Genomic DNA, 27,071 nt, shown 5'->3' on the forward strand with positions numbered 1-27,071 from the left:
CAGTATACATTTTCAACAGGAACACACATTATTAGTTATTGGTACACGCTTTTACCAAGCAGACATCAACAAATATCAAAGCCCACTTCTAACAAACATACACCCTTCCAGCCTTCACAAAATGCTTTCATTACCAGCTAGCTGTGCACACTTACACTATGCACAAACAGCAGTAGCCATGAGTACATGCTTTCACTAATCAAAAACTACCAGCTGACAATACATACTTCCATCATACACACACACTATCCATCAATATACAATTTTTACATGCACACACACCACCAACCATAAATGTATACATCTTTTCTGGACACAATTAGAATTAGCTATTATAGCAATGGCACTATTGTGCACCTTACTTTTAAATATATTCATCTGAAATGCAACATGCCACTATTGCAACAAAAATAAAAACATATCTTTTATCGTTTCTATTTATACCATTTTTTGGCATTTGATGTTCAAATATTTAGCAATGCTAATAGCTAACATATTAATAAATATAACACATATTGCATTATAAATGCAAGTATTTTAAGCTGTCAGGTGTTTTTCATGCTGTGAATAATGAACACTGACATGTTTTATTCTGTTAGAAGATAACACTGCACTATTCCACTTAACATACAGCACCATCTGTCATGCATGCTTTCACAAAAAAAACATCAACAACATTCAATATATGCTTTCACCAGGCAAACATCAACAACTAAAACGGCATATTTCAAATAAACAGACAAACATCCAGCCATCAATGCATGACTTCCACAGACACACATATCACAAAGCTGTGCATGCATTATGTTAACATTTTTATAATTTACAGATATATCAATTGCAATATGGCACACCTAACTTTCACACTAATTCATAAAGCCAGCATGCCACTATTGCTACGAAAACAAAGATACACATTTTTGAGCTTGCTATTTGTATTCTTTTGTTGCAGTAGCTGTTCAAATATTTAGCAAAGCAATTAGGTGAAACTTACTATAAAAATATATCGCATTAGAAATGCTAGTATTTTAAACTGTTATCAGATTTACATTAAAAATTAATAACAAAATATGTATAATTATTCTTTTATGGAAATACAAGCCTAACATTATAGTAGGATTGAGTAATTAAACATTATAATATTATGGTAAGGACTAATATGTAAGCAGCCTGAAAGCACCAGCATAGCTAAATAGACAATAAGATGCTACTTATATATACTTTTAAATGATATAGAATGTATTAATGATGCTGTATATAATATATTTGTGCAATATTACAGCAATCATCTCCAAATAAATATTAAATGTTTGATATATTATTATATTAAATCATCCAAAAGTTTATTATAACATCTTGGTATCATCCGGTTCAACATGTTTCTTAAAATATATGTTCTTTAACATGCATATTGTTTTAATGCTATTATATTACAAATATATCATATGTACATATTATTAATTATATTCAACAAAACTTTGTATTTCAGGTACTTCAAATAAAGAAGAAGAAAACAATAAGGTAAAGATCTATTCTTCTATTGTTATTATCATTTAAAAGCTAACCTATAAAACAGACTACTTGTTATTATTTGTACAAAATTGTAGATATACAATATATTTAGTAAATACATACAATTTGTAAAATATTAACATACAAATAACCTTTTGTAAATATAAAATAATGCATAATAGCATACAAGCTCAATACCATCAAGGCCATGAAAAGTTTTCTATACATTCAAGAGGCAAACAATGCCTTCCAAACAGTACTTTTGCTATTATTCACAACCAAAATAAAATAGCTAATATATGGGATGCAGAAGATTTACATAATATAATGGATCTTGGAAATGCATTATATTTAGAGATGCATTCCATCAATAAACAGGATTATATGCATCCTGATGATCTGCCTAAATATATTACACATGGAAATGATATTTATGCAATTAAATTAGGAGAAGCTTACTATGGTAATATATTTACACGTTTTGATTTGATATATCCAGACATACAAGAAGCATTAAATTTAACAATAACAGCTTCTGGAGTATTGCTTTGTATGGATGTCTATGTTATATCTATTTTTAAAAATGAAGATAGCTATTTTGTATTTGATTCACATAGCCGAAATGAGACTGGAATGCCACAACATGATGGCACATGTGTACTACTTAAAAAAAAAACTTTTGAAGAAGTAATTCAGTATATTAAAAATTTAGCAAATAGCATCAAAGCATTTAATGCAGGAGATGTCCAGTTTGAATTAACGGCAATAAATATTCAGAAAATACTAAAAAAATCATTTAATCGTGCTTTAAAAATAGAAGAAAAAAAATTAAAAAATAAAACAAATTTTTTTGTACATAAAGCAAACATTTATGTACAACAAAATAGCAATAACATTGAGAATGTTAAAGCATCAACATCTAGATTGCAAAGTACACTTACAGAAAATGCTACAAATATCGAAGTAGGTAAATCAGCCTTAAATACATTATCTGAAACGACTACTTTAATAAAAACAGCAACAAAAAGACCTTCCACTAAAATTAAAAATAGTAAACGTTGTAAAAAACAAAAAATTACTGTTCTTAGCAAAGAAACAGAAGTTACTAAACACTTGCAAAATTTTAAAAAAGATGTAAAGAAAATATCAAAGAATAAAACAAATATAGAAGAGTTAATTTTAAAAGAGCAATTACTATCAAATATAACATTGGATACTAGCCAAAGTAAAGTCAGTAATGTTACCGCAAAAAAATCTAAAAAATAGTCATATCGAACAACTCTCAAACAAAGCATTACATGTTAGTAATATAAGCATTGTCAATAATGAGTTTACAGGTAATAGCAAGTTATTGGAAGTAAATAATAGCATTTTAAAAACAAAATTTCAAGATAATGAACTACATAGCTTATATATTTGCTATATTATATTTGCTGTACTTTACAACAAATTAACATTTATGAAAAACTGGTCCATACAAGAGATACATAATATAATGCAACTTGGCGAAAAAATGTATGAAGACATGCTGATGTTTTATAAAACACGAAATATAGACATAAATGACATACCTAAATACATTAAATATAATAATACAACATATTCAATTCAGCTTAAAAAAAAACAAATACATATAATATTACAGAATGATACTTTACAAAGAAATATTACATTTGCTTTACAAAATACATTAACTACATATAATTCTGTCATAATGTACTTGAATAAAATTGTATTTGTTATTACAGAACAAGATAACAACTACTTTACTTATTATTTGAATACAACATCACATAGTCAGGAAACACATAATTGCAAAACAATACTTTTACATAGTACAACAATAACACATTTAGTTAAGCATCTAACAATGCTTTCAAATAACATCTTGCCCCTAATTTATGAATCAATATCACTAACTATTATACCAATTACTATTAATTCAATACTTAAAAGTTCTTTTCAAAAAACTCAGAGGAGACTAATTACACAAAATAAAAAAGGACTTGCACATATGATAATACATTATAGTGTTAAGTTAGCATCTGAAACTATACCTATTACTCCTATAGATATTAGAGTAAATGTTACTACCAAGAAGGATAATATTAGTTTACAACAAACAAATAAAACAGAACATACTATAAGCCCTAATATTTGTAATGACTACTCAGAAATACCGGACGCTACTATTAGCCAAACAAAAAATAATGATTCTTTTGTTGAAAATGTAGCATTACATGTAACACAGAATACAAATATTAATGAACCAGCTACAAAGTCCATCATAGATCATTTTATTAATGAAATCTATTATGGACCTGAATATATATGCACTATTTGTAACCAAATGTGGCATAAAGAATCAGTTAGAAATATCTGCAATATAATGCACAACAAGACTTTTATATTATGTAATATTAGTAACCAGCCAAGTAATTATTCATGTAATACATGCTATAAGTACATTATTCAAAATAAAATACCACCATGTTCAGTTTATAATGGCATGAGTTTCCCTGATATACCACCTGAATTACATTTGTATGACTTAGAAGAAAGATTAATATCTCCAAGAATACCTTTTTTACAAATTAAAACACTGCCACGTGGATTTCAAAAATCCTTAACAGGTGCTGTAGTAAACGTTCCAGCCGATGTTATGACCACCGTTACAATATTACCAAGACAAATAAGTGATACTATGACAATACCAATTAAATTAAAAAGAAAATTACAGTACAAATCATACACACACTATGAAAATGTAAGACCAAATATAGTTAAAAGAGCAGCTTCATGGTTAGCATACAATAGTGATTTGTTTAAAGAATATGGAGTAACTATAAATTCAGATTGGGAATATGTTCCAATTGAAACAAATAGTCTACAAACATCTAATAGTAGTGATGATTCAAGTAGTACAGACAACATGCCTGTAGGCAATTTAGATACATTATTAACTAATGAAACAATAACAGACGATAACAGAATTGTATTGAGTTTGGCACCTGCTGAGCATAATACACCACGTGGATTATTTGAGGATAAAGATTCAGAATATTTAGCATTTCCTACAATATTTTGTGGTAAACGTAGAACAGCTAATGAAGATAGACATGTATCAGTACATTATAGTACAATATGTAAAGTGGAATTAAGAAGTTATGATAAGAGAGTAGCTAATAATATAACTAATCTGTTTTTCAAATTAAAAAAATTGCAAATTAAACAAATACAAGATAAAATATTTATATCACTTAGAAAACATTTTACAGATGGCAAAATAATAACAGTAAAAGACATAAAAGAAAATTTACAAACTATATTGCACTTTAATGAGGGATACAAAATATTGAAAACAATACGCAGTTCTCCTCCTTACTGGGAAAATTGCAAACGTGATTTGTTTGCTATGATAAGACAATTGGGCATTCCAACTTTTTTTTTGACTTTGTCTGCAGCAGAAACAAAATGGTATCACTTAATTAATATATTGTTACGTATAAAGAAACTTAAAGAATGCACCAGAGAAGAATTCAAAAGTATGTCTTGGGAAAGTAAATGTAGTTTAATACAACAAGATCCTATTACTTGTGCACGACAATTTGATTATCAAGTAAAGAAATTATTTAACTGCATATTATTACACAAGAGTAATCCAATAGGTAAAGTATCAGATTATTTTTACAGAGTTGAATTTCAACAAAGAGGATCACCACATATACATGCTTTACTTTGGGTAAATAATGCACCACAATATAGCATAGACAAAGATGACAAAGTTATATCTTTTATTAACAAACATATAACTTGTCAAAAAACAGAAGAACTGTCCTTTGAATGTTTACTTCCATTGCAGAAACATGGACATACTAAAAATTGTCGTATAAAACATAAAAAGATTTGCAAATATCAATACCCAAAATATCCTATGCCATGTACTAAAATATTAAAGCCATTACAATTAGATAAAAAAGATACAATTGGAGGAGGAGCCAAGATGGCCGCGGAGACGGACGTGTGATCTCCCGGCTCCCGGCGCCCCTGCTTCCCGTACACTTATCCTGAACCCTATCCTGCTCCTTCGCACCGGCGGATTGTGCAAGGAGGAATCCTGATTCCGGAGGGGCCCCTCCGGTGTCTCTGCCTGCTCGGCGGACCGAGAACCGTCGAGAGTGGTGTGGAAGGCGACCCTGGCCCGGACCTGTGCCCGCATCGCAACGCGCCGCCAGTGCCTGCTGTGTCTGCAGGAGACGATAGCGCAGCGGAGGTTCTGCTATCCTGAACTGGCTGACGGGAGGATCAGCCTTTGTGTTGACGGGCTCTTGTGTTTGGCTCTGCCTGCCGACGATGCTTCTGCCCCGCTTCCCACGGACCCAGCGGTGAGACACCCCCTCTTTGTTTAGCGCACGCCGTGGGCGCCTCAGCGGTCGTAGCCCCCTCGTTTCCTCGCCTCCCCGGTATCGGCCGGCAAGGAGCCCCCCCCCCCCCCATTGTTTGCAGTCTGCATGCGTGGTCCTATTCTGCTCCGGGAAGTGGCTCCTGCTCTCCTGTCCAGGCACAGTCTGGGGACGCTAACTGCTCGAAAGTGGGGGCTCCTTTGTGGTGATGGAGGGTGGCGCCCTGGCTTCCCTTCGACGGCGAAGCAGTGAGGCTGTCTTGTCTGAGGGGACAGATACTTTGGCAGAAATGGACGACCCCACACGGATTACCCTCGCCTCTGTTCTTCTGGCGTTGGATGAGCTGCGGTGCGAATGGCGTGTGACCGCGCTAAAGTTGGGAGAGAAGATCGCAGGCTGCTTTGCTGGCTCGGAGAGTCCTCTGCCCATCCTCCTCCCTTGTTCCGCTACACAGCCTCCCCTGATCCCGGTCAGTGTGACACTGTTGCCGGACGAGTGTGGACTTTCTCGACAGCCTCGTGATGTTCAGGAAACTGGGCTACAATGTTCTCATTTGCGTGCTGATACTTTGTCTCCCTCTCCAGCCCGGAGCGAAACCCTTCCCACGGAGCCCCAGAGACTGATGTCGTTAAGTATGCCTATCCTGTCGGCCTGTCCTTCTTTTGTGGGGGCCTCACTGTTTAACGCTCTGGGAGATGATGTGAGTTACATCTGGCCGCTGGACTTCTCTAATGCATTGGTTTGGGACTGGCGTACTTTCTTTGTTCTAGAGACTCTTCTCTATTGTCGAGAGTGGCCATTTTGTTTCTTTGACCATGTGGGGGAGGGTTCTCTCCTTCTTCTTGCTGGACCAGGCTTCTCGGGGTGGGCGGGCACGGGGGGACGTCCTAAATCGGGCCAGGGCTAGGCTTTCATTGAGGTGTTGGTTACAGGGGCGGGCGGGGATTGTGTTGGGGCTGCTCCGGTTTAGTTTGTCTGTCTCTTCAGCATTGCTCCTCCTTCCTACGTGACGCTGCTGGTTTATTACACGGGGCGCTAGGGTGGCGGGGGGCTGAGAGTCCGGGAGACCTGTTATTGGGTGGGCTCCTCCTCGCATCCCCCTTTTTTTTTTTGGGGGGGTAGATTAGCTTGATCTTTTCTCCCTCCCTATATTCAATCGTGACATTTTTCCCTTTTTTGTTTCCCTTCTTCCTTCCTTCGGCATTTCTTGCTGTCTCTTCTCCTCTCTTCTGGATTCCCTTATTATCTTTCTCCTCTTTTTCTTTCTTCTCTTCCTTTCTTTGAACTGCATTTCGGGTTCCTTATGGGGCGACAGGCACATTGTCGGGGGGGGTAGGCCGTAGCCTCCGCATTGGTGTAGGGTGGGGGGGTAGATTTATTTTTCTTTTTGATTTCTATGGGCCTTTTTCTTATTTCTGCGCTTTCTCACACTGTTTTCCTTTCTGGGTCTCGATAGAGGATGGTTGGGAGTGGGCGGCGCTGGGAGTGGCACGAGCGTAGTTCCTGCTGTCCGCTTTGTTTTTACTGTATTGCCACTCTGAAGGGGTGTTTCATGTAACTGTTGCTACTATTCCTGCTGCCTACTCATGTGGGACCAAAATACGGACTCGGATCTCCTTTGTACCTATCCTTCTTTGGTTTCTAGACTTTACATATTTTAAAATTAACCTCATTGCTCCTCGGGCGTGACGGCCAGTACTTTCCAGTGTAACTGATGACTTATTGTTTCCTGATATTGCCGTGCTATTGCGCCCTCGTATTGCTTGCACCTGTGCTCAACCAGTTTTCGTGGCCGGCCTCAGGGTTGTGGGCCCGTATTTGTATTTCTGTGGATGCACCAATAAAGGTTTTCAAAAAAAAAAAAAAAAAAAAAAAAAAGATACAATTGCAAAGCAACAAATTGATATTATCTATTCGACTATGTCCTCAGAAAGCTTTCCACATTACACATATGAAGAGTTTCTACACAAAATAGAATTGACAGAAGAGCAATATATAAAATGCATACGCTTACAAATAAACAAAACAACTATATTTTTGCAAAGAACACCAGCTGAATCTTTTATTAATAATTACAACAGAATAATATTACAGGCATGGCAAGCTAACATAGATATACAATATGTCTTAGATGCATATGCTTGTGCAGTATATATTGTATCATATTTGAGTAAATCTCAACGAGGATTAAGCAAAATAATAGCACAAGCCGCGAAAGAAGTCTCTCATAATGTAAACATTAAAGAGCAATTAAAGCATATTGGAAACAAATTTTTGAATTGCACTGAAATTAGTGCACAAGAAGCTGCTTATCTAATTCTACAAATGCCATTAAGGAAAAGCTCTAGATCATTTTTATTTATTAATACAAGTTTACCAGACAAACGGACGTACTTAATGAAAGACATGCATACAATTAACATGATGCCAGAAACATCAACAAAAATACAACTTGATAATATAATTAATAAGTATAGCAAACGACCAATAACATTAGAAACATGTACTTTAGCTGATTATGCATCTAAATATGATATAGTACCAAAGACTAAAATAAGAAAAGTACAAAACAGTTATGATAATTTACTGTTAGAAACAAACTTTTATAGTTCTGATGATGAAGAACTTGAAATAAATGAATTAACTTCCAATGAAACTACTAAAAAATACACTTGCCGTAAAAAAAATAAAATAATACGATATCGCAAATTTAATAAAATTAATGAACCTGAAGACTATTACAGGGAATTATTAATGCTTTTTTACCCCTGGAGAATAGAAAGTAATATAATTTCAGACAAAGATACATACTACGAAAGATACCTGGAGTTACAAATAGAAATTGATAATAATTTTTCATTATATAACAAGCAAAATATAACACCCTATGATGATGTAGAACATAATAATGACAATACACTAATATCACCAGCATCACCAACAGAACAAATACCAATAGATGACAGTGAAATACCTGCACATAATGATGATAATGTAAACTACGACTTGTCACTAGATTTAGGAGTTAGAAGCACAACAGAAGAAGATTTACTGGTAAATAATTTATTACCTGAAGAAGAATACAATAACATAATGCAAAATTTAACATCTGAGCAACTAAATTTTGTGTATCACCATTTACATTGGCTCAAAACTCAAACAACAAATTTCTTTACTTTTTGTACTGGAGGTGCTGGAGTAGGTAAAAGTTTTCTCATAACTGCACTTTACCAAACATTACTAAGATACTACAATACCAAAGCAGGAGAAAATCCAGACAATATTCATATCTTGCTTACTGCACCAACAGGACAAGCAGCACATAATATTAGTGGACAAACATTACATAGCACATTCAAAATTCCAATCTCACAAACTTTATCATATAAACAATTAACACATGAAAATAGAGCAGCACTACAAAGCAAACTAATGCATTTAAAAGTATTAGTAATAGATGAAATTTCAATGGTAGGAACAAATATGCTCACTTTTATACACAATAGAATGCAAGAAATAAAAGCCTCAAACAATACTTTTGGAGGAATTTCTATAATAGCTATTGGAGACTTTTACCAATTGAAACCTGTTTTTGATTCATATATATTTGAAAATTCAAGACACATGTATGCACCATTAAGTACAAACTTGTGGCAAGCAAATTTCAAATTATATGAACTTACTAAAATAATGCGACAAATAAATGATTTACCATTTGCAGAAATGCTTAATAGACTAAGAATAGGTGAACATACTAATGATGATATACAAACATTAAAGACTCGCGAAATACAACCTGACTTACATACAATGAAATCAATACCATATATCATGGGTACAAATAAAGAAGTAGATGAAATTAATAATAATGTTTTACAAGAACACATCAAACACTATGCTGTGTACACAACAATAGCAATAGATACAGTAGCAGGAGACCTAAGTGCAATGGCAAAAGAAGCAATACTAGAAAGATTACCTACAAATGCAACACAAACAATGAATTTATCAAGGACATTACATATTGCAATAAAATTACGATATGATTTAACTTCAAACATTAATGTTAATGATGGTTTAACTAATGGTGCAACAGGCATAGTTGAGTATGTAGATTGTGTAGATGATATCCCAATTATTATTTGGATATTTTTTGACAATCAGAAAATAGGTACACAAACAAGACAACAAAACAAGCATCTATTTCATACAAGTATTTCTAATGCTTGGACACCAATATTTAAAATTTCTCGTCAATTTCAATACAGCAAAAAATGTATCACTATTATACGAAAACAATTCCCCATATGACAATCATCAGCACGTACTATACATAGAACACAAGGACAGACAATAGAACCATTATATATACATTTTAATAACATCAAAACACATCACTTACATTATGTAGCAATTAGTCGAGCAAAATCATTGAAAAATATATATTTGAAAAATTTCAATGAAAATAAGATAGCAACACATTATAAAGTACATGAAGAAATGCTACGCTTAAAAACAGACATGATATTAGATATATCTATAACACAAATAGCACAATATAGCAAATACTTTACAATAATAACACATAACATAAGATCATTACAAAAACATTTCAAATCAATGAATGCTGATAATAACATATTAAGCGCAGACATATTATGCTTAACTGAAATTAATATAACACACAAAACACCTAGCAATGCATATAATATAGATAATTATAATTGTGTAATATTTGACAATTTTTCCAATAAACAAACAAAACATGGAATTGCAATCTATTCCAAAGCACAAATAATTATAAATCCAATATTTACTACAACACAACAAGTTGACATACTGACAATAACACAAACAATAAACAACACAAATTACTTAATAGTATTTGTTTACAAACAACCCAAAGTGCCAACAGAAACATTTTTAGCAATATTGACAACTACAATGAATGCATACCCACTCCATAAATATATAATAATGGGTGACTTCAATATTGATTTACTACAAACAACACACAATGCTAAATTACTTTTAAGTCACATGCTAACATATTTCAATTGCGAACAAAGAATAACAACAGCTACGACAGACTACAATTCTTTATTAGACCACATTTTTACAAATACATGCTTTATAAATTGTGGCACTTTAGAATCATATTACAGTGATCACAAACCTATATGGATAGCTATCTAAATAAAGCATTACATTACTGTCTGTATATATTTATTTTACAACATTATCTACCATTCTAACTTAATGCATTATATTTTACAGATGATTTCTATTGAAGAACTCAAGAACGACAGACAAGTAGATGCCAAACCATATCAAAAAGGAGTCCGTGTCAACGTTATACAATGTTCATCTAAAACTTACTACAGAAATGCCAAAAATGAGAATAAAGTATTGTACCACATGTCACTTGCAGATGAAACTGGATGTATTAAATCAACTTGTTATAATGAAGAATACTATCAACAAACAAAAGAACAAAATGGACTCATGATTAGAAATTACATTTTGAAAGATGGTGTAATATTGATAACCAAAAAAACAAAAATTGCAAGAATGCCTGCACTTTCTATTTCGCGATCTCTTATCCAGGAAGCACAGTATATTTTAAATCCAGTGGCACCGCCAGTCTCTCCTATTAAGGCTGTACGCGAAGCTGCCATAAAAACACTACTAAGTGTATCTGGAACAGTAACAGAGGTAAGATGCAGTAAATTATTTGCTATTACTATGATATTTGCAATTCATCTCCTTTGTAATGCCCAAAAAACATTTCCACAAATGCCTATATATAACTGTTTGCTATGCAATTGTACATATAATTTGCATATAATCATATGTATAAATAATTTGCAGTGTACATGCTATACTATATGAACATAATAAATATCCAATGTTATTTTCAACTGTTATTACCAAATATCCAAGAAAAATTTATAAATGCAGCCAATCCATAGTAATTACAAGGTAAGTAAAGCGCTTTACATGTGTTTGCATTTCCTAAAAAATTACATTCTACAAAAAAATTGAATTAGTACTTTGCCCCCAGAAATCATTGGAAATACAGCCAATCAGTAGTTATTATAAGGTGAGTAAAGCGCTTTACATATGTTTGCATTTCCTAAAAAGTTACATTCTATGAAAAAATTGAATTAGTACTTTGCCTAAAAAATATTCTTTAATATTAAGTGAGCTATCACATTGCTTACTTGCAAACAATTTTCAAAACAAAATACAAGTTTTAAGAATAACAATTAAATACCAACTATAAGGTAAGTAAAGCCCTTTATATATGCTTGCTTCTTTAATAAATATTCATTCCGAAAAGCAAATGGCATTTGCAGTATTCTACACCACAAATTCTTCCAATGCTTTGTAGAGTTTTAACAATGCTAACTAGCAAACAATTGTAGACAAATGATACTATTTTAGAGTAAAAATTACCTATCAAGTATAAGGTAAGTAAAGCATTTTACATTTGGTAGTAATTACAGTTAAGATTAAATACAATAACAAAAACCAATGTGAAAATGCTTTCTGCATACAATTTTATCCAGTATGAAATACATTTTAATACTATTTTGTACTAAAAATTTTAATACAATGTTTACAAATATACAGCAACAATCAATTTAAATTAAGAGGTAAGTAAAGCACTTCAGATATGAAAATAGCATTTCTTTCAATAGTAAAGTAAGTAAAAAACTCTAATACAATGTTTACAAATATACAGCAACGAACAATTTCAATTATAAGGTAAGTAAAGCGCTTTAAGTATGATAGTAACACATTTATGTAATACTAAGGTAAGTAAAGTACTTTAAACATGATAGTTTCAATACACTTACAATAAGGGCAAAAGAACAAATCGCAACTAAATATAAGGTGAGTAAATAATTTACAAATAAATATTGATTGCTTAAAACAAATGCTATTCTTTTACAAAAGTATATAGTCCTAATAAAAATGTGTAAACAGATTTATTAAATTAAAACAATACATAAATGTGACTGCATTAACTCAATACTAAAAACAAAATTTAAATTACAGATTGAAGATACAAGAATCATAATTGTTAAAGGACAAGAAACAAAAATAAGAAGCATCACTATAAAAGATGCTACCGACTCTGTTAAGATAAGTCTGTGGAGAAAAGCAACAGACTTTATTTTTAATCTGGGAACATATGTACAGCTAACTCATATGACTGTACACGAATTTAGCGGAGAAAAAATATTAAATACGACAAGACATACAATCATACAAGTAAGTGAAATTTCTAAACTATACAACACCAATGTTATCCTTTTTAATCCTTTTTTCCACACAATAATGTTTTTCAGGCAAGGTAACAATATGTACAAATGTATTTTTGGAGTAAACTAAATAAGCCTGTGCCCATGCAATTGGATCGAAACAGATTTTCTGCCAATTTTTACCACTTTACAACTTTTATACTAGTTTTAGCAAGTTTTATATAAAGCAACTATTTTTAGAAAAACAATACGTGTGATATAAGTTGCAATGCAACTCTTATTTGACCTGTCAACCCCTAATATATGTTACCGTCTAGCAACTTATATTCTTAACTATATCGAGCACAGGAAATCAATTATAATATGATCTGCATTAAAACAGACACCTACTTACCCCTGTAAGCTATTGCAAAACGTTTTGCATTTCTCATACACATGAACTTTAGTTATAATTATCTCTTTAGATCTCATTATCTTTGTTCCCTTGGCTTTGTACCCCTCTGGACCTATACCTTTTAAAACTTTCTATATATAATTGTTGCTAAATACATAGGAAACTTTGACATTGCACCTTACTTATAATTGCATATTTTTAAACATACTTGCACTTTATGCCAGATTTAGGCCATTCTTTTGTTGCTACTAAAATACGTAAGAGACGTTATTAATTGCACTTTAGTTATCCTTGCATATTTTGCACACACTATTGCACTTTATTCTCAGTTTAGACCTCTCTCCAACTGATACTACCTCACTTGTCAAATTTTGCACTAGATGCTAAAAATTCCTGTTAATATAACATTCAATTTTTGTATATTTTGCACATACTATGGCACTTTAGGCCTAGCATAGGTATCATATTTATACCATCTATTTGCATGCTATATCAAACGTTTAAAAAAGACTGCTATATATAAATGATTATTTTTAATATGATATGTCTTTGCATTAATTTGCAAAATTGCTGCTAAATGCTATATCAAATCTTGGCTTATTTTGCACATATTACTGTACTTTACATCCTATATAGGCCTCTTCTTTAGTACTATTCAACTTGGCATGCCCTGCAGCAATGTTTACATTGATGCTACATTTAGTGCTTACTTTCTTCTTGAGGTTTTTATCTTGATTAGCTATATGAATGTATTAATGTAATTGTTTTAGCATCTTTTATCATGCTGTAATCCTTTATAAAAGTGACTTCAATTATACATGAATGTTGCTATATAATTGTAAGTGTACAAAATGAATCAAGCATTTTGAAACTGAGACTGAATTCCAAATAGAAAATTCCAACAAGCAAGCATGTTACTTAAACATCCTGTAGCACCCCCATAATATACTACAATGCAATAGCTTAAACAAAATATGCAATCACAATTTTGCATATCTTACCATAAGTCTACGTACATGCATATAATGCATGCAAATTATTTTAGTATTTTACAATTAGAGAAATTTGATTGTAAAATACCAATACAAAAAAAATCTACAAAGAAAGCATATACATCTATATGCCTACACATATAAAAAAAACTTAATTGTTATTTTACTAAATCAATAAAAATGTAAATACACTGATGATTTAGTAAAATAATGCCCGCAACATACCTATTACATGTCTACCAATATATATAGACTACAAGATTGCCACTATCTCGATAAAATAAAAGGCTACTTACAAGTACCTCTATTTATAATATTGACTTTTCATTTAATGTATGCTGCCGAAGTATGTAAATATTTTTCTACAACTTGATGTATTGCATTTATAACACTTGCATATATTTTAGAAATAATGCAAATATAACAATAATGGTTTTTTACAACAATTTTTCAATAGGTTGTGCAACCTCCAAAGGAAACAATTTTCATTACCTTATATGGAGTTGAAAAAATATTACAGGAAAATACTACGATGACAGCTCAAGTGGAAACAAACGAAAATTTACAGTCAATAGACATTGTGAATATTGCTTTAATGGACTTCTTAGGAATAGAACAAGAGACTGACAACTTTGAGGATGCACTAATGGCATATTTACCCATTAAACTAAAAGTCTTGTTTTGCAATGGATGCATCACAGATGTCCTTGAACAAATATAAAGAAAAAATGACAACAAAAAAATTTCCTTCAACTACTACAAAAAATTTTTTTTGCCTAGAACACTTATCACATGTGTATTTCCATCTCTAAAGTCATTCTTTGAAAGTATACAAATGATACTAATACAAAGAAATATTTTTGTGCAAAATTGTACTTTTATATACTGCACCTAATTTAGAATGTAAAAGTCGCTTCTTGAAAAACCATGTTCATAAAAAAAAAAGAACAGTAAGAGTACAACAGCATTGCAATGTTTGCACAATATTTATATGATGTTTACCATTACACTATACTACTAATGTATGTTTACTATCCAAAACTGTACCATTATATGTTACATTTTATTAGAGTGTTTGCCTTTTACAATCATTTTCTTACAAACTACCTCATAAAACGAAAATATTTATGGTCAAAATATTTTGCCCTGTTTGCACGATTTTGTGATGTTTACAATTATACTATACTATTAATGTATGTTTAATAGTTATAACTGTACCATTATATGTTACATTTTAATTAGAGTGTTTGCCTTCTACAATCATTTTCTTACAAACTACCTCATAAAACGAAAATATTTATGGTTAAAATATTTTGCCCTGTTTGCACAATTTTGTGGTGTTTACAATTATACTATACTATTAATGTATGTTTAATAGTTATAACTGTACTTTTATATGTTACATTTGAATTTGAGTGTTTGCCTTTTACAACCATTTTCTTACAAACTACCTCAGAAAACAAAAATATTTATAACTAAAATGTTTTGCACTGTTTGCACAATATATTTGTGTGGTTCACACTTGCCTATTTGATATTAAAATGTACAAATAAACATTTTATCAAGTGAAACTTTTTTGTTAAGAAATTCTTCTAGTATTTTATGCAAATAAATTAACATACTATATAAATAATATTAACAACAAATACTTATATGTTGCTTTTTATTTAAATAAAAAACTATAACAAAAAGCAAAAAGCATTGCCATTTACAATAATAATAGCTCAAATTTAAATATTGCGAGACCTATTGCATTGCAAATGCTTGTTTAGTCATGTTTAGGTCTCGCCTACGCAGCGCGCAAACGCTGCTTAGGAGGGACCTCTTGGCATCGCACTGTACTTTCTTGGAAACTCGTGCATGTTTTGCACTGTTTCCAATGAGTACTTGTGCATGCAGAGCGTTTGCCTTGCACGAGCAAGCAGTGGTGCCATCTGTTAGCAATAACCACGCTCGCCGCTGCCCGCTCCCGCAAGGTAAACACTGTACATGCCCTCTGCTTGCTCCTGCGTTGCTTTAACTTTCGCAGCCGCGGTTGGCTTTCAGCGCTTGTTGCATTTACAGTTATACTATGTTTCTCTCTGTTTAAAAAAGTGTAACATTGCAGCTCAAAACAATGACTTTTTCAGCAGAATCATGCCAGTACACTACAGAACCTAATGTAATTTATTCTGTTGATTTTCCTAAAGGGCATTGCACCACTGCAAGGGCGCGTCCAATTACATTTGGAGGGAAGGCGGTTTACTTATGCACTTACACAAGGCACAGGGTCTTCATAAAAGTAAAATAGAGATGTGTCCATGGCTATACCCACATAAAACTATATTGACTGTGTGCACCTGGGAAACCAAGGGGACAGAAAGCATGACTGCTTTGGGTAAGCCCTAACCTGCCACCCCTCGCTGCTGGGTTTCTTTGGAATGGCGGCTGGGCTACTGTTGGTGGCTCGCGCACTTGCGTGCAGTGTCCACATGATGGTGCCTCCTCTCAGGCCGCCAATATTTATTTACAAACTGTGCGAGGCGGGCGAAGCTCACCCAGCGTGCCTCGGAGCTCCGTGTGTGGGCTGACATGGACCCAGGTCCCCGGAGCATCGGAAACTGCCTAGCAGGCCCTTATGGTTGAGGCGGAAGACTCATATGCGAATTACTCTGCTCCAACCCTACCCTCCTCTGCCCAATACTATCGATGTACCGTGTCTCACCGACCCCCTCCCAGAGCAAGCCAAGGCCAGGGCAGTCGCTGAGCCGCTCTGTCCCAGCGGGTAGCACTTCAGAGATGCGGACGTTCAAAGCTTAGGGAGTTTTTCCAACTACAACTTAATCATTTGATAAAAGCGGAGTTGCCTTACTGTGTGATCCCATTAAAGTCAATGCGTCCAACTGAGACTTATCAGTAATGAACCTGTCCCCAGGTGTGACAGTTACGGGGGAGGATTTAGGTTGATGTCGCCCGTTTTGACAACGACAGTCATGCATCTCAGAAATAACAAAAATACAGAATACCCGTCGATCATGGGACTTACTCTGGTCATAAAAAGTAACTTTTTTGGTCCCTAGCCAAACCCTCGTTTACTCCCAAGTTCCAATAAGGCTCTGGTCCGTGTCTCTGTAACCCCAAAGTTGACGTCTGTAATAGAGTACTGCATTGTCATGGCCAGTTTTCTTATGTAACTCCTAATACTGTGTGGCTGACTGTTTCTAAGAAGCATTGGCATAACCAATAGGTCTCGCATTTGGGACATTATAAGTGTTTAGCCATGCAACAGTTGATGTTGCACCAAGGATATTGTGCTGCATAATTAAATACTTATAAGGCCCCAATGCGAACCCTATTGGCTATGCCAATACTTGTTAAACTTGTTATCACTGTCTGGGCATTAGTTGTACCTCATTATTACCAGTTTAACACCAAAATATAGCAATGAGCTACAGAAAGGTGGCCAGTCAACCTTTGCAAAGTCTTCCCATTGTGCAGCAACACGACACTGCGTTTTTACTAACTTTTGAACCGTTTGAGCGAGAAATTTATTTTTTGTTAAAATCTGAAGATAATGCAGCAGAGGATGTATTATGTGGCAAATGCAGCGAATCTACAATTATGCTAATATTGTCGTGGCTACACAAGCGCATAATTCCAGTGGCCCAGGCTATAATAATTAATGAGATGTGATGACAAAGGCATCCGCTATAAATGGACAACTCTGCCACCGTGACCTTTTTCACGTCGGCCTTGAATGTCCAATGTTAGTTCTCGAGTGAACTCCAGTCAGGCGCCTGCTGATAACCTTCCATGTGTTCTGACTTTCCACCAATAGAGCACAAGGTTGTCCTGTCCAGGCAGTGCACCAGAAGTGAGGACAGCGACCCCTGCCCGTCAAACCAGGCAATAGGGTTGAGGGCGGTGACAGTCGTGGCAGCAGAATCAATAGTTCTGACCTTTTAACCTGTATATCTTGGGACAACTCACAGAAAGTGCCCCTAGGGGATAAAGGGCTTTTGCACCCGTTGTTATTGTGTTTGTTTAGAGCACACACAGCCTTCCTTTGCCCTTAAAGCATCAGGAGGGCAAGGGGGCGAAACAAGTGGATGCTCAAATAGATCTCATTTCCAGGTCCTTAGCTGTGATGACACCTTCTCCGGAACGAGCCCACGTCTCCCCTGAACCTCAGACCAAATACCTCGCACAAAAGACCTGTTTCTCTTATTTCTTAGTTCTTCATGAAGCCACTTTAGGAATTGGATCTGGGGTTACCAGGTGACTCAGTGTTACCAGATGCTATGTTTCCAATGCCCAGTTTCCTTTCCCAAATCATTGCTTTTAGGTGTCAGTCACATTTAACTGAACCAACCCTGTAACTCTCAGAATGGAGTCTTTATTGAGGAAAGTGCAGGGTAAAAAACAGCCACGAAAGGGACATGGAATCGCTTGCAAGGGAGCAGGCAGAAAAATACAGCACACCCCACCTTGAGCCATGTTCCAGCCAGCTCTGAGCAAGTGGATGCGGCAAGCAAACCAGGCAGTCGTTCGAGAGATAGCCCCCATTAGGGGTTTTTGAAATTCTTTAATTTCCTTTCTTCTCTGCTGCTTTCTTTCCATCCTTTATGTACATTTTGCCATTTATCCTCCTTTCAGCCTTTTCCATCTACCCTTCCTTCTCATCATCTTTCTTTTTATCCTCCTTCCTTCCGGTGCATCCTTCTCCTCCCTTCCTTCCCTTTTCATCCCTCTTTCATCAACCCATCCATCATTCTTTCCATCAACACATCTCTTCATCCACCCATTCATCCTTTTCTCCATTCACTCTCTTCCCCAACCATCCTTTTCTCCATCCAACCCTTCATCCTTCTTTCCAGCCACCCATCTCTCCATCCTTCCTTCTATCTGTCCTCCCTTACTCTGCAAGAGATTGTTTTTACTTACTTCCTGGAGTCCAGAGTCTCTGATCTAAGTCAAAGAAGCCTCCTGTTAAGGAGCTTGGGGCGCACTTTCATTTAGGTATGGCAGCTGCCCCCATCATAAACAGGCTGCAAAAATATCTTCTCTGAGGTCCGTTAGTTTTTGACCGAGCGTTTTGAGCTGAAGTGTTTCTACAGTGACGAGTCTACGTGGGAAAGGCATGCTCTGACTACACATTAACAAAAGTCCCAAAGGCGAGACCTATTGGCTATGCCAATGCTTGTTATGGGCTTGTATTAGAACTAGCAGGGGCGGCTCATGGCGGCCCTGGGCAGGGAGTGTAGGTAGGGTGCCCCGGAAGAGGGGGTCCGGGCGGGCGGAGCGCGGAGGCCAGTGAAGAGGGAGGGGGGGGGGGGGGGGTCAGGGTGTTTGGAAGTGCCATGCAAATATGTATCCATCCTCAGAGGATTATTATATTAAGGATATGTATTGGCGTGGCGGCCCCTGGGGTTTGGTGGCCCTGTGCAGCTGCACAGCTTGCACATGCCTAAGGCCGCCCCTGGAACTAGGAAAACCTAGCACCTTAGCACCATTTATCCCTGTACCTTATGGACTGATTGAGACATATGGGGTCTTTCTTTGCACATTCTAGAACCTGTTATTTATATGTTTGCAGTTTTATTGTCATATCGATTTTATTTTTATCTTAATAGGAGTAGAGCTGCATGTAATATCTACCCTTTTTCCCAGTCCTATGAATTATTTCTTTGTAATGGGCTCTGGCCCCTCCCATTTAAATGTTTTTATGTGCACGTCTATTTTAGACTCCTGAGTATTGTTAAACGGTCTCTGGATAAGCAATCATTATGGATATTTTAAGTGATTTGTAGTTGCTTTCGATCTGCTTTCATGGATTGATATATAAATCCGAATAAAGATTTTGAATGAATGATAGATTATGTGGCAAATGCGGCAAATCTATAATCATGCAAATATCGCCACGGACACACAAGCGCATCATTCCAGTGGTCATGGCTACAATCAGGGGGCAGGACAATGGGCATATCTGTGGATGTTGGATGAAACATCTCTCAAACTGGCAAGTCTGTGGGTATTCACAAATGTCTGCAGGTCTTTTCCCTTCTGGGAAAGGAATGGGCACCCCCCATATCCAAGAGGGTTAGAAATGTCTGCACCCATGCTTGGCACGCCTGCCCTCCCCCAGGGTCTCCCTGAGCTATATCTTTCCCAAATGGTCCTCCCTGGAAGTGCTGGTGCGGACGCACACACGCCCAAGGACACGAAAGATGGGCGCAAGTAGCCTTCTGGCACAATCAGACCTAACCGTGCCCCCCTACACGCACTGCTCATAAAGCAACTAGCATAAGATCAAAACAAAGACAACACTCTGGCAACCACACACCTTACACATTGTGGCGTCCTGTCCATGTGTGCAAATGCATCAGTGCCCCACAGAGGGGTAGTAAGCGCTCTATAAATGTTGCAATATAATTCCCGAACATAAACACACAGCTGTTCCCTGTGCTCTGCTTTTAACAGGTCAGCCAAGGCTGTAACTGCACAGAAACCAGTGCCCTAACCCTGGATAGAAACATGGGGCCTCATTTATGAAAAGTGACGCATCGCTGCGTGAAAACAGCGATGCATCACTTTTCACTGCGCTCTCCCTTCGACACTAACGGTGCGTCATATTTACAGTATGACGCATCATGTCGCAAGGAGTTACAGATACGTCAGTATTTCTGACGTATCTGTAGGTGCAAAAGTGACGCATTGCTGGAGTGTGTCACAAAAGTGACGCAACTCCAGCAATGTGTTCTTTCCCATGGGGCAAGCCCCATGTGAAAGAGCCTGCGTCAGTCTTACGCCTGCTCTGAGGCAGGCGTAAGAAATTGACGCATTTGTGTCCTAGAAGTGACGCAGTGAAATCTTATAGATTTCACTGCGTCACTTCCATGACCCTTCCTTGCGTCAAAACGCCCCCCCTGCATACATTATACATGGTGCAGGTATAATCTGGCGTAGGGGTTTACAAAGTGACGCATCTACCTAGATGCGTCACTTTGTAAATATGGCGCAACAAGGCGCATTTTTTACACCACTGGTGCGTCACAAAAAGTGACGCTCCGGCGGCGTAAAAGTGACGCACAGCCTCATAAATGAGGCCCATGTTGTGTTGGGCCTAGAGTTTATTTACTGATGAACTATTAGCCTTACAGTGAATAAAAGTCCTGCGTTTTTTTAACGCAAAAGCATTGACGACAGACCACTTACTGGGCTTTGATTTATGTCCATCGCTGTCTCAGCTTCTAACCTCAACTTCCCTCCAGGATTGAGCCTTGACGCCTCGCCTTTGTGAAAGTCAAAGGTGAGGAGGGAATTGGAAATTCAGTGAGCTCACAGTAGTACATGGCACCTGAGGTTCCAAGGACAGCAACACTTATCAACAAGCATTTGCAATGTAATCGGTCTCACACTTGCTCTTGGGGTTGAAAATGACAATGCTTTTTTACTTTCGTTTTTTTGTATGGATTGGAGTGATGATATTTGCATAGCACTATTGCCAATCGTATGACCTTGTGGCACTAAAAAACTTGAAAATGGGAAATAGATTATGCGAGAGAGGAGCGAAGAGTGAAATGTTGGCTGAAAAACCAATATATATTAAACCATCCTAATTTCCTGTAGGACATGGTGACTCGACTTGCGCCTTGCATTCATGAATACTCTACAGAAAGTTTTCAAAAATAATTCTGTTAAACCATGATTAAAACAGAAATAACGCAAAGGTGAAAAGCAATACAGACATTGCTATGAAAAATATCTCTTCGATTAATACAGTTGGAATTTTAAACAACATAACCCATTATGTTTAGCAACACGCAAAATAAGTGAGCTGATGTGCAATATCGCGGGGCCCGCGTCTGAAGTTAAATAAATACATAACAGCTTTTCCGGCTTGAGTACTGTGTAATGAGTTTCATGCATGGACTATGAATATTTTGTGGTGAAAAAAACACGTTAGCCATAAATCCACAAGATGTTCGATAGCAGAACTTAAACTTGAAAGGTATGGTCTGTGACATATATCTACTGGATGCAAGATTTAGATTCCTTTTTAAAGAAAAATAAGAACTGCATCAACTATATTCTTTTCAAAAATACATATTAACCCTAAAGGAAATCTCCCTTCCAGCAGTAGAACAAAAGCTTCAGTCATGGAAGAATTTGAAAGAGGTGTTACAGGGACCGTCGTATGCGGAAGCAGGCAACGATAATGTTGTGTCTACCAGCCAGGACACATAAACATTTGACTCATTTGGCCCGTCATGTGCTGGGAGGAATTCGACTTTTTGAAAAACAAACTGAAAATTGGAACTCCATAACAAAATTGACATTCTTTTGGGCATGCATGACTTTAAAATGCTTGTAGTAGTTCGAACTATACATACGGACACATTAGAGCTATGACTTCAGTAACAATTTCCCTTTTGAACTTTTTAAAGATTTTTTAGACCTTTTAAATTATTTTTAAATGAAATCTGTTTTTTAAACTATTAGCGTACCAGTGTCTAGTCAACCTAGTAGTACTTTGAGAATGTAACTATGTCGTCCTTTCAGAAGAGGAGTGGATGTTATTTTCCATATAGGTACCATAATGTAGGCCCAGGTAACTTCACAACCCTTCACCTATATTCTTCCCTACATTGCACTCATAACGGTTTACAGGGATTGACCTTTCACCTAGATACAACACTGCATTCAGAACTCGGGTTTTCCCTGGTTTGAAATTTCATACATTATGCACGAGGATACTTGGAAGCACAGCAGGACGACCAACTCCTGTATAATATCTATGTATAAAGTTCATGCCCGACGTCCTCCTTAGTCTGACACAGTAATACATTGAGGTAGGATCCCTGGGGAGTCCTACGAGTTATATATACATCACATCTTGCTAAGACAGCGAGAGGAGATCAGGACTTCCTGGCCGACACACTGACCAGAAACGCTGAGGTTCCTTCATGTAGACACTCCAGCTCGCAGTGGCCTAACATCCCTCGCGGGGTGTCCAACTCGAGACCAAGATGGGGTCCCACGGTCTCTCACCTGAGGTAATGGGGTTGACTTTATCCTAGAGGGATCTTTGGCTTAACACCTACACACATGCTAGGTACACATAGGTACATCTAGTTATGGGAGACATCGTAGGAGTACGCATCTTTTTATTATCATGTATTTTAAGTACTTGTATGTATTCGTGATTAATGCAAAATGGTAGAGCTTTACCATCGGTTTACTTTCATAGTGCTTCTAATCCTATATCTCTGCTACTGTCTAACGGTTGTTGCAGCTCATCTATTTTACACCAGAATAACAACTGTTCAATAAATACTCATTGAAAACGCCTTGCCTGTTTATTCTGTGTACCTTTCTAAGACAGACTAAGTAAGCACGAGTGACTGAGCGTAAAGTGGTATATTGTCTCTACGTTCTTGAGGGATCAGGGTTGTCGTGTTTGATGGTTGCCAAGAACTATTCTCCCCTTGGTAAGAGGAGATTCTAGTGGCACTGTGAGCTAGCTGTTACAAAAGGCCACCATAACCGGTGGGGGTGTTCGGAATCAGTCAGACACCATTCCTACAGTGTATGTTGTCCAAACGAGCAGATCCTGTATTGGTTTTATAGGAACTACACGACATGGCTGTAGGACCCAGAAGATGATCTGAAAAACAAGAGCATGTAGTTCTGAACAGTTTGGTGGTGGTCACATCATCCTAGGACCACCACGGGCATTATGAAGTGAGTCTCTGTGGTGCAGTGAATTTTATAGCAGCAGCCATCCAGCTGTGCAGGGGATAGCTATGAAGACGTTTATCTTGTTTTTCTCCCCCAATTTTGCGACCGCTTCACGCCTCTGTTTAATTTTTCTTCGGAGTGTTTCAACAATATTAAATGTAAAAAAGGATCGCAGATTAAGTGATTTGCCCAGAATCACAGGATGCTGAGCCGGCTCCGCGTCTCAAACCTGGTTTCCATGCTCCGAGGTCAGCAACGCTGCTGCTACGCCACATCCTTTCCCATATAAAACGCATAAACACAAATCCTGGGAAATGTAATGAAAAGTGCAGAAGCAAAGAAAAAGCCTGCCAAGATGTACAAGGAGTGTGTCAAACAGACGGGAGGAGGCATCGCCATCATCCACAGGGACACCATCCACATCACGACCAACACCGACGACACCCTGACAACCGCCGAACACCTGCACTTCCAGATCCGCACCGACCCGAACACCACCCTCAGAGGCACCCTGATCTACCGACCCCCGGGACAACGCACACAATTCAGCGAGGACATCGCCGACTTCGTCAGCCCGCACGCCCTCCTCTCCGCTGACTACATCCTCCTGGGGGACCTCAACTTCCACCTGGAGAACAACAAGGACCGCAACACCATCACCCTGCTCGACAACCTCGCCAACCTCGGACTCAAGCAGCTGGTGTCCACCCCCACCCACCTCGCCGGACACACACTCGACGCCGTCTTCTCAGCCAGCAAAGACATCGCCTTCAGCCACGCCACTGGACTCCACTGGACGGACCACAGCTGCGTCCACTTCACCTTCAGAAAAACGACGATCCACCACCACCAGCAACAGGTTGCTCGAAGAAGCTGGAACAAGATCACAGCCGACCAGCTCGCCGCTTCCCTGAGCCAGCACCCTCCCGCCAGCTCAGCGAACCCCAGCCAGGCCGCCGACAACCTCACGAAGTGGATCAGCAACTGCGCGGACGAACTCGCCCCACTGAGGACCCCGCCCAGCAGACCCGGCAGCAAGAAGGCCCCATGGTTCACCGACGAACTCAAGAGCTCCAAGAAGAATTGCCGAGCCCTCGAGAAAGCCTGGAGAAGGGAATCAACACCGGACAACATGACCGCCCTCAAGCTTGCCAACCCGGAAGCACCACCAACTGATCCGCGCCACCAAGAAAACTGCATTCAAGGACCGGCTGGACAACAACGCACACAATTGCAAGGAACTCTTCAACATCGTGAAAGAGCTCTCCAACCCCAACGCCGGAAACAACGACATCACCCCTTCGCAAGACCTCTGCAATTCCCTCGCCTCCTACTTCCACAACAAGATCGCGGACATACACAACAGCTTCAGCACTCAACCGACGCACGCCACGACCGAACCACCGCCCCCCACCACCACCCTCCACGCCTGGACCCCGATCAGCACCGAAGACACCATCCGCATGATGAATTCCATCCACTCCGGATCTCCGACCGACCCCTGCCCTCACCACGTCTTCAACAAGGCCGACGCTGTCATCGCACCCCACCTGCGGGACATCATCAACACCTCCTTTGACACCGCCACCTTCCCGGAGAGCTGGAAGCACGCCGAACTCAGCGCCCTACTAAAGAAACCTACAGCGGACCCCACCGAACTCAAGAATTACCGCCCCATCTCGCTCCTCCCGTTCCCAGCCAAAGTCATCGAGAAGACCGTCAACAAACAGCTGGCCGCCTTCCTCGAGACGAATGGATCCCTCGACCCCTCACAGTCTGGCTTCCGAGCCAACCACAGCACCGAGACCGCCCTCATCGCTGCCACCGATGACATCCGAGCCCTGATGGACAACGGAGAAACAGCGGCCCTCTTCCTCCTAGACCTCTCCGCGGCATTCGACACTGTCTGCCACCGCACCCTAGTGCAGCGCCTCAGCTACGTCGGAATCCAGGAGAAGGCACTGGAATGGATCATCTCCTTCCTCGACGGAAGGACACAGAGAGTCCGTCTACCACCGTACAAGTCAGAGGCCACCGAAGTCATCTGCGGCGTCCCTCAAGGATCCTCGCTGAGCCCCACCTTCTTCAACGTCTACATGAGCCCCCTCGCGGCCATCGCACGCCAACACCTCAACATCATCTCCTACGCTGACGACACCCAGCTGATCCTCTCCCTGACCAACGACCCCGCCGCCGCCAGAGCCAACCTTCACGAAGGGATGAAAGACGTAGCCGAGTGGATGACGACCAGCCGCCTGAAACTGAACTCAGACAAGACGGAAGTCCTCATCCTGGGCTCCTCGCCCTCCGCCTGGGACGACTCCTGGTGGCCCCCCGCCCTGGGCACCGCACCTAAACCGACAGACCACGCACGCAACCTGGGCTTCATCTTGGACTCCTCCCTCACCATGACCAGACAAGTCAACGCTGTCTCCTCGTCATGCTTCAACATCCTGCGCATGCTACGGAAGATCTTCCGGTGGATCCCCACCGAGACCAGGAAGACGGTCACCCAGGCCCTCGTCACCAGCCGACTGGACTACGGCAACGCCCTCTACGCCGGAACCACCGCCAAGCTCCAGAAGAGACTCCAGCGGATCCAGAACGCCTCAGCCAGACTCATCCTCGACATCCCTCGACACAGCCACATCTCCGGACATCTGAGAGACCTGCATTGGCTCCCCGTCAACAAAAGAATCACGTTCCGCCTCCTCACCCACGCACACAAAGCCCTACACGATCAAGGCCCGAGCTACCTCAACAACCGCATCAACTTCTA

General features: G+C 38.4%; 2 protein-coding genes across 4 annotated transcripts in view; one reads left to right on the forward strand and one right to left on the reverse strand.

Annotated features, from left to right (window-relative positions):
* LOC147684397 (uncharacterized) overlaps positions 1-27,071 on the reverse strand; it is a 118,100-nt gene that overhangs the window by 80,722 nt on the left and 10,307 nt on the right. The window lies entirely within an intron of this gene.
* Positions 1,513-15,293, forward strand: LOC147684399 (uncharacterized). 2 transcript variants are annotated; one of them, XM_086942340.1, is made up of 4 exons: positions 1,513-1,521; positions 11,193-11,630; positions 12,981-13,196; positions 15,030-15,293. In XM_086942340.1, exons 2-4 carry the CDS (start codon positions 11,193-11,195, stop codon positions 15,291-15,293), a joined length of 918 nt encoding a protein of 305 aa, XP_086798466.1. In that variant the 5' UTR covers positions 1,513-1,521. The 2 variants fall into 2 exon arrangements, with proteins under 2 accessions (XP_086798466.1, XP_086798465.1); XM_086942339.1 differs by lacking the exon at positions 1,513-1,521 and having other exon boundaries at positions 11,168-11,630.

Source organism: Lissotriton vulgaris, chromosome 10 (assembly GCF_964263255.1).
Source record: "Lissotriton vulgaris chromosome 10, aLisVul1.2, whole genome shotgun sequence".
NCBI lineage: Eukaryota > Metazoa > Chordata > Amphibia > Caudata > Salamandridae > Lissotriton > Lissotriton vulgaris.